The sequence below is a fragment of the Daphnia magna genome, linkage group LG3 (genome assembly GCF_020631705.1).
Source record: "Daphnia magna isolate NIES linkage group LG3, ASM2063170v1.1, whole genome shotgun sequence".
NCBI classification, from domain to species: Eukaryota; Metazoa; Arthropoda; class Branchiopoda; order Diplostraca; family Daphniidae; genus Daphnia; species Daphnia magna.
The window spans coordinates 13,507,105-13,522,503 of record NC_059184.1 but is presented as its reverse complement, the minus strand read 5'-3'; the positions used below and the strand labels follow the sequence as shown (position 1 = coordinate 13,522,503).

The window sequence follows — 15,399 nt, the reverse complement described above, 5'->3', positions numbered from 1 at the left end:
CCAAAATCAGAAGCTGATTCCGAATAAAATATTAGTTTTCCACTCAACTAATCGATTTTTGGATGAAACGGAACCAGAGTAGCAACAAGCAAACACTTGGAATCAGAAAAACCCAAAAACTAAGTTTTTAAAAGGGCAGCACTTTGTTTTAGTTTTTTTAACAGATGGTTTAACGAGAAAACCAACAACTTAATCGAAATCAACGTTTAATTTGGATTATACCGTGTGATTTTTGTCGAATTCCATGAGATGTCGTTTTTCGCAGATTTTGACAAAAGTGGGAAGGCTATACCCTTCCCACTTTTCCATTTTTGCCCAAATTTCAACTTTCGCTTAAAATACATTATTTCAATTCAGAATTGAATGTTAATTGCGGAAATCAAGGTAATTTTCCAATTGGCCTTATATATATATTTTTTTAACTTAACGTAAACAACAAAATATAAAGTTGGGGTGGTAACAGTACTTAATTTTCGTTTATTTTAAAATCAGCTAATTTAACGAGGAAACCATTTACCTAATCGAAATTATTATTAGCGGTCAGTTTTGATTATACTGTGTGATTCTTCTTTTTCCAAGGCTATAGAAAACTTCGCGAACAGCGGGAGCCGTTGAGTGTAATCAGAGTATGTACGGTTTCCGCGATTCAAGAGCAACTACTACGCTTGCGTTTTATTAAAAAAAACGACATAATTAACGGGAAAACTAATGCTCCAGCCGGAATCATTGTTAAATTTTGAATAAAACGTGTGCGTGTCTTTTTTAAATTCTAAGAGATATCGATTTTTGTAGATTTTGACGAAAATGAGAAGGCGGCTACTAATGAACTGAAATAATAGCCCCACCATTCTAAGACAATGACTCTGATGTGTATGCAATCATTACACGATGATAAAATAAACATGTTTGTTTTTAAAAAGAAATTCCCTGGGGAAAAAGGTCACAGAAACGGGAGAAAAAAGACAAGACGATATGACACAGTCAAGATACAAACGAAAAAGAATTAACATGTTGGAAAAAAAAATACGGTGGACAACGGTATGTCGAAATCATTGTGCACTCACTATCAATATGTTCGATACTTTCGTGAAGTAATACGAAAGGTTTTTCATGGGGGCAGGTTGGAATTTGAATCGATGTATCGACTTGGCTTAAAGAGGAGGTAAGAAAACAAGAGAATCTAAAAGAGGATGAAGAAATCACACGACTGAATTTCGACAAATACGGTTGATATATAGATTAAAATATGAATGCGAATATATATGGTAAGAAGATAGATCACAGCAACGGAGTGCCGACATCATCAATTGGCAAAGCTGTCAACCTATTGATTGAATGGTCCATCGTCATGATCAATTGATTGCCTTACACGTCGACGGCGTCTTCTAGTGAAAAGTTGTTTAAAATCAAAGACGCTGGGGATTGCTGGGAAATCAAAGGCTGTTGTTGTTGTTGGGAAGCGTAGCCTGTTGGTTAGTGAGGAACGCAATGGAACTCAGAGAATCTTGTCCATATGCTTGTTCCACTTCACCGTCTTTGGACTCCAAGAATTCAACTGGAAGTCCGTCCTGTTCCTTAGCAAGTAAAGGAATGTTATTAATGATCGAGCCGCAAACGCGTGCAACAGGAATGAAACATTCAAAGAATTTACCTCATGCGAATGTTTGTTGCTACGGCGGACAACATCTAATGAAAGGTGAAGATGGGACAAGGAGAAAACAAAAAAGGTTCGAGTATAAAATAAAGAAAATCGTGCACTAAAAATCAACGGAATTTAGGGAAATAAAGAGAGACTAACTAAACTATGCTAAGCATGCAGAAACCAGGTAAACTAAGGAAACCTATGCACATCACATTCTCCCCAACTTACCAGAGCCTGAATTGTTAAAATTGACGGCTGCTGCCATGGCTCGAACTTTGCTCGGCTTCACAGCCTCTTTTGCGTCATTTTCTTTTGCAGCATCGGCTGCATCAATGTCGTCTATTAACAAGATTAAATAAATTTAATGACATTTCATAAATTAAATAGTTTAGAGTTGATCCAAGTTACCGGTTTTCTTGTCAGAGCCGACGATTGACCAAGGTCTAGGCTTGGGGGCTAGGGGAGGAGGCTTTAATTTAGTCAGAGAGTTCCTAGAATCACTCTTGTTTTCTGCGTTAGAATCGCCATTATTGGGCGATTTGAGCGGATCTGTCACGTTGATTCCAGTAGAACGTAATCGTACTCCACTTAGCGGATTAGCTTTTGCGTCGCCCGATGGATCGGGTGACGGTGAATCGTCCACCACCGTACTGGTAGCCCTCAATCTTATCTGATTTAACGCATTCGATTTATCCTCTAATTTGGCCGTTTCGGGTTCATCGGCACCACCTCTATGGCGGAGCCGGAAGCCGGTTAGTGGGTTGGCTGGTTTGTTTCGGTCTGATTCCACTTCCTCTAGCCCTATTGGTCGAATAAATCGAACATTATTTCTTTCGGGCAATTTCGGTGGCTCCTGTTCTTCTGGCGTGTGAGGAGTTGGTCGCAGTCTGATTCCCCCGAGAGGATTCGGTGACAAATTATTGGCTTTATTAGGCTCCGGTTTTTCCATGCCTCGCTCGGAGAAATCAGACTCTTCGGAATTCTGCTTGTGCAGTATGCCAGATATTCGGCGCTCCTGTCTGGCTTTCATCTCGGCAAGGACATTGCCTCCGACACCGATACCCAATTTGGATGGAACAGCAGATCGTTTGGGCACAGCAGGTTCAGCTTCATCTTCAACTGGCTTTGATTCAGATTCTGGCTCCTTTGTCACCGATGCGAGTTTGGTTTTCGCCACAGGAGATTTGCTTGGTGCTGGCGACGGCGAACCATCGCCCGTCGGAGAGGGACTCGGATTTTTCCCGAATATGGAAGACAACAATCTAACTCCCATTCCACGGCTGGGAGGAAACGATGAGAATAACAACGACAGCCATTATAAACCCATTCAAAAATGTTTGCCAATTAGCAAATAATTTACCCAGAATCTTTTCGCTTCTCCTTAGTTACCGAGGACAAATCATCCTCGCTCTTACGTTTCTCCTTTGATTTGACAGCGTCTTCATCGAGAGTGAGCTCCTCCCTGCTACTGCTGCCAACCTCCTCGCCTAATTTGTCACCAGCCACAGAACGGTGCATCGGGCTGCTTTCGGCCGACATGCTTTCTAATGAGGGCGAACCCAATTCGGCGCTACTGACACTGCCCAAACTACCTCGCATCCGGCTACTACCTAAACTTACGCTGCTACCGCCTGTTGCAGTAAAAAAAAAATAAAATAAAAAAATAGTAGTGAAATAAAATAATGAGCAAAGACTGATTAGCTTTGAAAAGTATGTTTGTTATCATTATCGTCACCTGTTGTGGTTGCCATTGTAGTCGTGTGAAAAAACGTGTCCAGCCCTTGGCTAAGATCTCCTTCTACGTCCAAGCTTTCTTGCGACGCGGTCTCTGAATTGCCGACGCGCAAAGTGGCGGCGCTTCGAGTAGGCAACCGAGTTTTAGGTTTTTTGGGGCGGCTTAAACCCAAATGTTTTAAGGGAGCCGACTTTCTGGAGACATCGGCCTGAGATTCGTCGACATTGACACCGGGCTCTTCTTCATTTGCGTCGGGATCTTCACCCTGGTGATGAATGCCAGAGAGTTGCTCATTCAACGGGGGAACGAGATCAGGAATGTCATCAGCAGAAGCACCTTGACCCATGCCAACCGTCGACTTTGGTCGCAATTTTCGACTCAACAGATTCCTTCGTTTGCTTGCCACTGGTGTTGCCTGTTAAGTAATAGATTGGTCTGATTAAAAACTAATTACACAAGGGAGCTTTTGAGAAAGTCAAGCCATGCAACCACTTACGAGATTGAGGTATTCCAACTTATTAGAAGCGTTCAAGTTTTGAGTTTACACGTTAGTTAGAAATGTTATGGAGATTCGTAAATGACGAAAAGTGAAGAGAGAAAACTTACCACTGGAGAGCGATCCGATTGTTGATCGATCGTGTCTTCAGATTCATCTTCGCCACGTTGGGTGTTCATTTCTGAGTTGATTCGTGTTCGGGATTTGAGTACATCTGGCGTGGACGAACGTTTTTTACAATCTAGGGTGACGTTGGAATCTCCCGCCTCAAACGATATAATATTACGTTAATCAAACAATCCAAGGTTGATAAGAATGTCAGATAATAAAAGATGATACCAGGGTTTTAAAGATGTTCGTCAAAGATTGAACAACTTCATCCATGACGTTTTCAGAGACTGTACGGCAGAGTGCTGTCGATAACTCGTCAAACTTCTCCGTCAACTGTAAAGTGGCGTTCTCCATCACGGCTTTCCGGATTACGCTGACGGGAAAAAAGGATTGGCTCTCGATCGATTTTCTTAGCTGATCAGAGACGCACGAATTGCTCATGACAGTGTTACAGTGCTGAAGAGCGCAATGCCACAAATTATCGCCGATGCTTTGTAAGTGAGAGGTAAGCAATGCCTGTAGCTCTTCGACCATTGGCTTCGTCGCCGAACTCAAAGATATGTTATCCTGAGCCACTTCAACGCTGGACACAAGTTTTCCGAGAAGCTGACAGAAAAGAATCGGTAATTTTAGAGATTTCACGATTGCATGACGTTTGATGTTGTTCAAACACTACCTCTTTTGCGGAGTGGGCGTCGACTAGCAGATTTCGCGCGATTTCGATATCACCCGCCCTACCCTCACTGCCCTGCCTCTGGAGGGTACGAATGGCCTCATTCACTTGAATGATAAGCCGATCCAACAGCTGATTCTGAGAAGTATTATGCGTTGTTTCACCCTTTTGATGCGAACGGACGGAAGCCGAAGTCCCGTTGGGCGAGGGACCAATAAGCGACATGTTGCGCTGTAATGCTTCCTGTATTTGCTTCCAAAGAATGTCGACTTTGTCAGTGCCCGTCTTAGCGGCTACCATTATGTCGTGCAGCGGGTAGGATAGACACCTCAGAGTCCGGTTACTATGAAGGAAATAGAACAAAGCAGAAGGTAAGGACAATGTCAACCAAAAACAAAAAAAAGGGGAGGTGGAGGAGAGATGTATATTTTCATGGAGGTGCTAATGTGTTGCTCAAGTAAATCGGATTGCTTTACCTTTCTAGTGCGTAGGCGATATCACTGTAACCATGGACGGTGATGCTATTGCGGTCAATCGATAGCGCTTTTAGGGACGTATTGATCTGTAAGGCTTTGGAGAGGAGACGAGCGCCTGGATCACCCATGTAATTACCGCTATAAGTGGAAAAAAGATACAAATAAATGTATTTAAGACTATCCACCAAAATAATTAAAAATAAATAAATAATTAAGAATTAAAATGCTGAAATACTTAAGGTCAAGATGCTGCAACGATTGATTACTTCCAACTGCGTTGATTAAACTATACAGTTCACTCTTCAACTTGCAATCCACCAAACTTAATGCCTCAATAACGCAGTCCTCTTCCTGTTCATAAACCCAATTTTTTAAACGACTTAGCATAAACAGTTAAATATATGGAGCTGACCTGCAAGAGATGCACGAAGGCATCGATGACGGTGGTAGCATGTTTTGATTTCATGTTTTGGAAGTTTTTATTGAGGATCAGCTTCTTCATGGACTTATTCCGACTGATTGAGAGTAAGACTCCAGCCATCTCCACATCAATCCCGTTGTCGCTTATGTCCAAAGTCGAGACACACCGAACACCATGAATGCATGACTCAAGAACGTGGCATCCACCATTGCCTAATATGTTATTGCTCAGATCTAACGTGACATTATCGATGGACTCGTTGCACGCCAGACCAAGGAGAAGATTCCTAAAGATCAGGAAGCAGGTCCATCGGATTAGTCATAGCATAAAAGGATGTTTTAATAACGACCAAGTTAACTTACTTTAATGCTTCTGGCGTAATTTTACAATGAGAAAGGATAATGGTCCGTAAAGCCAGAGCGGAAGTGAAGTACTGCTTGAAGGATGGTGGCAGTTCTTTGCCCTTCTTTGTAGAGAAATAGTTTTTCGATAAATCTAAATGACGAAGATAAGTGGTTCCTCCTCGTAATAGAGCACCAAATATCTATATGCATCATTGAATTGAAATAAAAATGTCGTCATTTGATAAAATAATAGCGTGAGTAGCTGTTTACCGGTTCTAGTGCGATGTCAGTGCTTGATAAATTTAGAAATGTCAGCACATTCGGTTGGGCAAGAAAGCTACAAATCGTCTATAAAATGGGAAAAAATTTGCTCGATCATTGTACAACGCATATTGGTTTACAACTTGTTTCCTTACATTGATGTCATCTTTGGCCACATTATTGCTCAAATCTAGATGTTGCAAGGACGAAGCCATGCATTTGTTGAGGACAAGAGCATGCCCTATTTGAGCCACGCCTTTCCCCGTTAGCCCGCAGTGGGAAAGCGAGAGCTTCACTAGACCACGGTGAGCTTTCGACAGTGACGAACTGAGATGTGTGGCGCCTGTAAAACGTGAATCGGGTAGAGCGTAAATAAGATGAACCTGAATAGAGTGAGTCATTGTGTACCAAAAACTCATTCCGTTCTTCAGTCACACAAAAAACGAACACAAACACAGCCATGTGTAAAAAAGGCGTGACGCACGATAGACATTATTTTCAACGACAAATTCAAGCAAAGAATTAGGAACGAAAAGAAGCAAGCCACACAGAGGCTTATCTAGGAAATCTTTGACCTTGTCTAGCTTTGGCCAGGAAACCGCATAGGCTAGTAATGCCTGCATGCAAGGCATATAAATTGTGCATGAAAGAGAAAACAAAATTAAATCAAGAAAATGAAAAAATAAATAAATAAATAAAATTGTTAAAACAGCCAAAAAGAGAAAGGCAAAATAACAGACGTGAAGTGTATGCGTACCACGATCTTCGATGAGATTGTGCGACAAGTCGATCCCGTGAAGTGAGCTGTTTGAATTCGATATGATAGCCATGCTAAGCTTGTTGGCAAAATCCCTGGAGAGAACAGGAGAAGGGGAAACAATTATTTATTGAGCTCATGAATTGATTACGAAGGATTACTATTCGAGTACCCTTTGAAGCCAGCATTGTCAACATAGATCTCTTCGAGAGTGGTCGATTTCTTAAGCACGGCCAAGAGTCGTTCCGAGCACTCGTGTGACAGCTTCAAGTGACTGCAACGGAACTGCAGAAAAAAGGAATTGAGCTCCAAGGCGGCGATGATAGGAATTAAATCCCTAAGAATTAAATAAATTCATTACGTGAGAAAGTGTTTTATTTTTTAGATCAAACGAAATTAAAAAAAAAAAAGCTCACTTGGGATCTAAATGGTCAAAATCTCGAAGATTCAACTCTTTCGAGTTGTGTGACATGTAGATCGTATCCACGTCCTGACAAATTTTTCAAAATAACTTTGCAAATACTATCGAACGGATATGTTATGAATTGAATATTTTTACCCAAGCCACTTCTTCTCGATACGGTAATCCGTAGTAATCACACATACAAGCATATTGACGAGAGAAGTTTCCGCACGGAATGCTTAATTCAGTTTCGCTATTGGAACCACGAAGGAGATTGGAAAGGTTCTCCATTCGACCTACCGGACTAACTTCAATACGTCGTACCACTTGACTGAGTTTTGTGAGAGTAAACAAATGATTTAGCAAGTGAACTATACACAATAATAATCAAAGATTTACTCAATTGGAATCCCTGGAAACAAGTCACTAATTGCAGTGACTATGGCAGTGATTAGAGAATCAGAGGTTTGGTTCAGTTCCTCTTGGGTGTGGAAGGAATATACCTTGTCCATTGTTGACAAGGTAAGCTAGAATACAAGAATCAGTCAGTGTTTAGCAGATTAGAGAAGAAAAGAGAAATGGAAAAAAACAGGTCATACCTGGGACAGCTTCTTGCTTTCAATTGATTGCAAGTCAAGGTAATGGAGATTAAAATCAATCTTTGTTGGAATTTTTGGAGTAAACACAAATAGTCGACATGGAGTAAAAACCTGGTGGAACAACAGATGGCATGTAACAATGGGCAAGCACGGCAGCAATTTAAAAAGCAATGCTTACAAGAATTCTATTTTCCATTTTATCTCCTTTGGTTTCCATCCGAACAGCCCTCCTTTCTGTGATTTTGACATGTTTACCAAGTACATTTCTGACACTCTCTGTAAAAATGAGAAACAATTATTTCTCTGTTGCCATTTTTCTCATAAACAATTAAGTTGTGCAATCCTCAAACTGGATACGCCCAATTTAACGGGGTAAACACGCATACACACAAGCATTGACATTAAAGCCGCTTGTGCATAACCATACAGAAATAGCGTAAACTAAACGGTTCGTTTACCGTGAATATCTTGTGTGAGGGTATCCTTTTTATCACCCAGGGCCATTTCGATGATTTTCTACAAACGCGGAGGAGCGTCACAGAAACCAAACAAGTGCGTGCTTAAAAACAAACAAAAAACAAACAAGTCCCTGGCTAACGAGTTGGCTGGAATAAATTCATCGACAGCGGTCTTTTGTGTGTCTTCCTTCCGCTCATCGTTGGCCATCTACTACTGCTCTGCTGGGCTTTGCTTCTGTTCGGAGACTTGACAATTCTACGCACTAGTAACTAACAATGCTGAGGTGGCGCTATAGCCACGCGACCCGTTCGAACCATGGGTGGGTGTCCTTTCTCTGAAGGATATCTGTTTTTCCAATCTTTTTCTGGCAAACCTACGCTAAGAAAAGTAAGTCAAATGAATCGAAATTAGATAATTATTTTGCTATACATTCTTTAAAAATTGTGGGAAAACCCCGTCTTAGTATGTTTATTCTCATAAAAAATGGGTGGCACTCTGCTGTATGAAGTACATGATGCAGTGAAACTATAAAAGAGAAAAGAAAATCGAAGGTCTCAAGTGTTTGCAGTAGACACGTTGCACTACCCCCGTCTAACTTTTCTTGGCTTTTTCTTTGCTATCAAGATGTGGTGGTTCAACCGTCTTTCTTCATTGAAAGAATTCATATTGAGTTCCTTGTGTACAGTAGATTGCTGTCTCTCATTGACAGATGACAGAAACACAAGTTATACGATGCAGTATTCGTGTCACATGCCCAATATGCAACTCGTCTTTTTTTAAACCAAAAACTATCGATGTGTTCTGTTGACCTGAGCAACTGTATATTGATGGTATACGGGAGACTAGGTTTCGAGCCAGCAGTATTCTTTTTTCTCTTAATCCCGATTCATTCCGGCCTGAGAATAACTTGAAGACCACGTGAGAAGAAATAGAAATACAAAGGAAAGTTTTTCTCCTCGTAAATAACGGTATGGGGTCTCTACATATCAAGTTGCATGGTACGTTATTAGTGATTAACATCGATTTTTAGAGATGCTTATCTTGATCACGTTTCTGATTGTCGGCACTAAGAAAAAAATCGATGTAGCTATGAATCGTAGATACATAACCTGTCAACGTGAACTTGTTTCCCGTGCTGAAAACTTGTCGGTGCAGTCCAGTTCTATCGACCGTCGCATACCATACAATCAGCTAACAAGTGGAGCGTTGAAAAAACAAAAAGAAAGAAAAACCTGCAGGGTCTTTGTACATACGCAAACGATACATTAATGATCGTGTGGCGCTCTATGTACAAGAACAGCGGGAGGCAGCGATATGTTGAGGGAGAACAATCAGTCGTTAGGACAATGACAATGTTCTAGTTCCTAAAGTTAGGGAGAAAAACTTCATTTTTCTTTTATTAGATACCGCAATTGGGTATACGGTAGCTGTACCAATGGTTGTATACTAAAATTTCGGTCAATGGGCGTGGGGATGTGTCGTGTGAGAGATTGGTCCCCTTTTTTAAAGAGAAAACCGCTCGACCTCTAGTGAGTAATACTAAAGAGAAGAACAGCAGTGAGGAAGGAACCGTCAAGCTGTCAACGGTACTTTCGTTTTGCACATTCACATATTCAACGGTTAAATAAAGGGCTGATGAAACAAAATGAAAGGGTGAGAAAAATTGACGTGGTGAGAAAATAACAATAATTGTGTGTACAGTTTGTTATACGGTATCCTACAATGGCTAGTATTCGTCGTAGTCGCCACCGTAGCCTCCATCTCCATGAAAGCTATTGAGTAGGTTTCCAACAGACTGTATTTCATCCTCTTCTTCTTCTTCCTCTTCCTCGTATACATCTTCCTGTTGGGGAGGAGGTGGCGTTGGAGAAGGCGGTTGTAGTTTCCCTTTCAGGGGCTTCGTTTCGGATTTCAAGGCAGTGGGTCCTCTGGGCTTCACAGCCGACAAATTTACTTTGGCTCCGCTGGTCAAACGATAATTAAATTAAGAAATGTAGAAACGAGACATCAATATTCACATTCGCATACCCAGATCTAGTTGACGTTGAAGATGGCACAACGGATTCTACTGCCGGTTCAGAAATAACTGCCGATGTCGACGGAACTGAATTGGAAACGGACGATGTTGGGGCAAAAGAAAAATCCAAGTCCTTCAACTTTTCGTAATTGATCTTGTTGGAAATCCGCTTGCCAACCAACATTTTACCGATCGCTTCGCCTGGAAACAGAAGATATTGAATTAGCTGAGAGAAGCAAGGAAAAGAAAGATCAAGGCGTACCTGGGGTGGCACCTGAATAAGATTGCGGTTGCCGCCGAGCGGCCTTACGTTTGCGCTTTTCGCCCCTTTTCTGTTTTTCTTCCTCTTCTTCCGCTCTTCTTTTCTGTTTTGCTGTTAAGAGTAAACGCGGTTAGGACAGTGAATAATCAAACAAAAAAAAAAAAAAAACTTTTTGCGAACCTTCTAACTCTTTCATAAATTCTCCATTCAGGGCCATCCACATGTCACTAGTCATCTTCGCCTCGTCCTCTGTTTTAATATATGTATCCATCTCCGAGTCATCAATTCCCTCCAAATCAAGTTCTCCCGAATCGGAGGCAACGGCCTCCTCTTTGCTGATCTCTTCCTTCTCCCCGGATCCAGAAAAAATACCAAGGCTGGCTAGTGAAGGCCCTGAAAAAAGTGTGTAAAACTAAAACAGCTCAGATAAATAAAAATGTATCGCTCATACTGAGATGATGTCGCAGTTGCAGATATGTGGCACCAGGAGGAGGCATTAAAGCAGACTCGTCTGCCCCGGGATCAGTTGTACCGGCAGTGGGTAAGGTGTTCGCCTCTACGGCGGCCACTTCAGTGGGAGTCAGACATTCCTTGACGGCTGTCATTGTCATGTCTGCAATAACGTCATCCACCTCAGGGTCCGCGGATGGACTACTTATTCCACTGGTACACGAAGCAGGAGAGACTGGCTGTTGAAGCGCCTCTGAAACAAAACAAAATACAATGTCAAACGTTTTATTTAAAACTGCTACTATCAAAACGTGAAGAGTGACACACCTTTTGAATATTTCGCCCAAGGTCCTCGTTTCTTTGCCAGACTCAAAGCAATCTGCCGATTAATCTCTTCCTCTAGCTTAACCATTTCTTCCGTCGCCTGGTAGAATTTTTTATTAAGAGATGGTTACGTAAAAGAAGCTTTGGGAAAAAGAACACTTTGCACTACCTCTTCTTCGACTTTGTCACTTCTGTCTTTCTTACGCGATTTAAGAAAGGCTGGAGGATCATGCTCTTCTTCCAGATCTACTTGCATGAACTCTTCTAAGGTCAGACTACTTGAAGCGGTTTCGCCAAACTCTTGCATGCGTTTTCGTACGGTGTTCTCGTGGACCTTGACTTCTTTGATAACATCGAGCACTGTTCGATTAAAGCCGTGAATTCGAGCAGCAATCAGTAATGCCGCTCCGCAAAGACCAGAAGGCCGTCGACCAGTGTGAATCCAATCACGTTTCATCCGCTGTACAAGACGTAAGGCAGTCCTGGACACCTCGTGTGTTTTATCACCGAAATTCATTCGATTAGCATAACGCATGACGTACAGGCAAGGATCTAAGGATATGATATGTTACACAATGAATCTCTTATAAAAAAGTGTACTACTCACCAACTGATGGAATATTTAAGTTAAATGCTTTCGCAATTTGCATGAAATTATGGCCAAGTGTGTAAACGTCAATATCTATAACATCTGCAATATCTATCAGAAGATCTAAGAATAAATCATTACCTAGTTAGTGAATGAAGACAGTGATGTATCTAATAAACCTTACGGGCAGTCCCTTCCATTCGGCAAGTTATATATATGCATGCAGCCACAACATGAGAAGACTTCCTGCCATTTGTCAAACGGCGAGCCAGAGCCATACCGTAAAAGTTTACAGCCATATCTATACAGTGTTGGTTGAGGCTGCAAATGAATGGGAGGACAAGAAGGATTTTATTCAGATGACAATTCATCTTTACAGAAGGATTCACTACTACTTACTTTAATTGTTGTCCCATAGTTGTTATTTTCTCCCTGGCCCTCTTCATAGTTATTTCCCTTGATTGTTTCCCATTTCCTCCACGGTAGCTGTTGATAAATCCTGTGCCTCCTTGATTATCATTTGATACAAACTGTCCAATGGCTGATGCACCTCCATAAGCATTTTCTTCAAATTGCACTTCAGAAACAATGCAATTTTCTTCAAGGACCACACCACAGTTTGTACAAACTGCGATGCCTCTCGATTGATCGACATCAATGTCTGTCCCACCACAGTTTTGGCAAGCTCTGCTTGACATTTTTAAGCTATAAAAGAGAGAAAATTACTCGTGTACAATGTAAGCTACGTGAACTCGCTGAAATTTACTTCGGATCAATGTAGAGATTCTACTCCAGCATTCAGGATAACTTAGAATATTGTTTTCAAAGTTACTCTTCTTGACACTTCATGCTGCACGTGGGTTAATATCTACGAAATGGTTCAAAGAAGTTACAAAAACTTTTTAGTAACCAGACTCGCCTATCAAATAAGGAGAAACTGAGACACTTATGCAAATATGACAGAAGGATCTAAAGGACTTGCCTAGCAGACGAACTCGATGAACATCGTTCAAGGCGGAAAAAATTTGCATTAAACACAGTGACATCTAGGATTTGATTGAAAAAAAAACAAATATTTCGTATCGTCTTTTCAAAGTTTGAACAATAATTTCAGTTGAAATATGTCGGTAATTGAATAAGGCATTCCTTTAATCGTATCTTAATCTGGAAAACAATACAGTCGTTAATAATGAAAGACTTAAACTGCTGGCTTTGGGGGTTACCAAGAGTCGCATGGCCGGCAATCTCATATAGGTCGGAACAGCGATTTATACTGATTCTGCTCAAAAACAACCTCGAATCAAAATGTTTTTCAATGCAATAACTTCCCTTTTCAGCTTCATTTTCACGTTCTTTTTCTTCGCCATTTCCATACTCTTTTCATGTTTCGCCCTCCTCCTTTTTATCGGTTTATGCAGTATGTGTTTGTTTGGTCGGTTTATTTTCTACCGCTCCAAAATCAAACTGATACTCGGAGGATTACCAGAACTGAAATCAGACAAAGGAAAAAGCATACAATCCGTAATGGATTCTCTGTCGAAGAAGGGCCTGAACGAAGCGGATGCACGACCTCTCATTTCCCGAATCGAATGGTGGAACAAAATCAACCTTCTCGTGAACTCGTTGACGGAAAATCAACCGGAGCTGTTGGATAATGTGATCAACGATATCAAAGTGCTTGTCGGTCATCATGGACTCGAGCGGGACCTGATAGAAGCAGATTTGACGCAAATCATTGTCAACAAAGCCCTAGAAGATCCTTCAAAGACCCACCTGTTGGCCCATCTCTTTCATCGACTGATTGAAAGTCAGACCTCCTGGACACAAAGTCTTGGCCACCGACTGTTCCAGATCATCGTGAAAGAGCTCAACACACTGTCTGACGTTGACAAGAAGAATAACGCCATCCAACTAATGGCTGCCATTTTCAAGAGAAGAGTTCCAGGAGTGCCCGACGATTGGATAACTGACACAGCCGAATGGTTGATCAAACGCTTCGATGCAGATATCAAGCACTCCAGCCAACAACTGTGCCTCTTTTTGTCAACGATATTAGTCAACGAACACGATGATGACTGTAACTTACTCCCATCGCAACAAAGGCAGTTGTTGCCCTGTGTTAAAGCACTGGAGAAAGCGATTCTCGGGCGAAAGTTTAATAAAGTTGTTAACGTCGAAAACGAGACGGAGACGGACCCGGACAATGAAAATGAAATGGTGTAGGAGAGGATGCGGAAATTGACTTCCCTTTTTGTCCAATGATTATGTTTCAATAAAATATCGGTCGAATTATTCTTGATTTCATTTAAGTTTAAGAACATCAATTAGTAAATGAAAAAAAAATAAGGATGTGTTAGAAATCCTGAAAGGTAAACGTTCTTTTACCTGTCATAATCAATACAAGGTAAACAGCTGGAGTGATGACATTAAACCTTTAATCGGTTATCGAAACGGAAGCATCACGCACAAACGCAATCTGGGGAATTTAACGAGGCCCTTTGTAACAAAACTAGACGGATATATGGTTGCCATAATCAGCCATTGACTTCAAAGTTGTGCACAGGGAACGTATGTAGGTTAATCGGTACGATAGGTATAGCAAAACAAACCTGTAATTTCATACAATGTGCATTTCTTCTTTGTATAGGGCTGTTCGACATCTTTTTTAAGATTTGTTGAAATCGTGAAACGCAGCAACTCATGTATTTTTTCGTCTGCTACGAGTGACTTGTGTAGTTCTGCGAAATATTTATTTTAAAAAAAAACATTGATAGAAAAGGGGGTTAAGACCTCTTTTGAACTCAGATACTTCAATGTAAGTAACAATACTGTTTTTAATGTCAGCTTCATTACTAATTATGAAACTTATTAGATCAACAATGAGGAAGAGGATGATGATGATGACAAGGAATAAGTTCGTCTCCCCGTTGTTTCGTTTTTGCTGTAAAGTAATAAACGATGACCATTATATTTGTACAATTGTTACTGCATTAAACTTGACACCATTCCTTGACGCATACTTTCAGGGTTATTTTTACATTAAAAAATTGTCAGTATTAAGATTATTCGTATGGAACTTTAGTAGGCTGTGTATGAAGGGAATTATAATTTTGCATTAAGAAGATTCCAGGTTATGAACGAACTTGGTCTAAGCATTTGCTAGTAAGATATCGGATCCATTCATGTGGTTGCATGTTTCGATTTGACCAATAATTCGTATCATACATGAAGGCTGGGAAGACAGTGAAAGTGAAGTAAATGCATTCTGCGTAAAGCAATCGACCTTCAATACAACTGTTTTCAAATTGAGGCAAGTAAAATATAATTAAGTGAAACTAAGCTAATTTTCTAGATCTTGAGTAATATTTTGTAAATATTTA

The 15,399-nt window shown here is 40.9% G+C and overlaps 2 protein-coding genes and 2 long non-coding RNA genes across 7 annotated transcripts; 2 read left to right on the top strand and 2 right to left on the bottom strand.

The window, feature by feature from the left end:
• Positions 1 to 847: 847 nt before the first annotated feature.
• On the bottom strand, positions 848 to 8,596 carry LOC116918440 (F-actin-uncapping protein LRRC16A). The gene is given in 26 exon segments (XM_045170974.1): positions 848 to 1,454; positions 1,457 to 1,574; positions 1,652 to 1,686; positions 1,871 to 1,981; positions 2,051 to 2,922; positions 3,003 to 3,273; positions 3,378 to 3,792; positions 3,874 to 3,891; positions 3,984 to 4,139; positions 4,213 to 4,590; positions 4,661 to 5,000; positions 5,134 to 5,271; positions 5,369 to 5,484; positions 5,546 to 5,840; positions 5,917 to 6,098; positions 6,169 to 6,246; positions 6,315 to 6,502; positions 6,735 to 6,776; positions 6,917 to 7,011; positions 7,089 to 7,253; positions 7,333 to 7,406; positions 7,476 to 7,650; positions 7,719 to 7,846; positions 7,919 to 8,029; positions 8,097 to 8,194; positions 8,377 to 8,596. Coding segments are annotated over 26 exon segments (4,734 nt in total). The 5' UTR covers positions 8,423 to 8,596; the 3' UTR covers positions 848 to 1,365.
• An 87-nt stretch (positions 8,597 to 8,683) lies between these two features.
• Positions 8,684 to 11,106, top strand: LOC116918445. Its single transcript, XR_004391526.2, has 2 exons — positions 8,684 to 8,764; positions 8,886 to 11,106. It is a non-coding gene; the product is annotated as an uncharacterized LOC116918445 (long non-coding RNA).
• LOC116918442 (transcription factor IIIB 90 kDa subunit-like) lies at positions 9,748 to 12,986 on the bottom strand. Of its 4 annotated transcripts, XM_045170977.1 has the most exons (11): positions 12,783 to 12,986; positions 12,419 to 12,520; positions 12,204 to 12,340; positions 12,038 to 12,142; positions 11,600 to 11,982; positions 11,434 to 11,530; positions 11,108 to 11,359; positions 10,837 to 11,049; positions 10,657 to 10,767; positions 10,406 to 10,595; positions 9,748 to 10,341 (listed from the first exon to the last, which is right to left on the bottom strand). In XM_045170977.1, exons 2-11 carry the CDS (start codon positions 12,463 to 12,465, stop codon positions 10,104 to 10,106), a joined length of 1,773 nt encoding a protein of 590 aa, XP_045026912.1. In that variant the 5' UTR covers positions 12,466 to 12,520; positions 12,783 to 12,986; the 3' UTR covers positions 9,748 to 10,103. The 4 variants fall into 4 exon arrangements, with proteins under 4 accessions (XP_045026912.1, XP_032780051.2, XP_045026911.1 ...); XM_032924160.2 differs by lacking the exon at positions 12,783 to 12,986 and having other exon boundaries at positions 12,419 to 12,718; XM_045170976.1 differs by lacking the exon at positions 12,783 to 12,986 and having other exon boundaries at positions 10,669 to 10,767; positions 12,419 to 12,718.
• A 1,498-nt stretch (positions 12,987 to 14,484) lies between these two features.
• Positions 14,485 to 15,032, top strand: LOC123470578. The gene is made up of 2 exons (XR_006644308.1): positions 14,485 to 14,834; positions 14,892 to 15,032. It is a non-coding gene; the product is annotated as an uncharacterized LOC123470578 (long non-coding RNA).
• Positions 15,033 to 15,399: the final 367 nt, after the last annotated feature.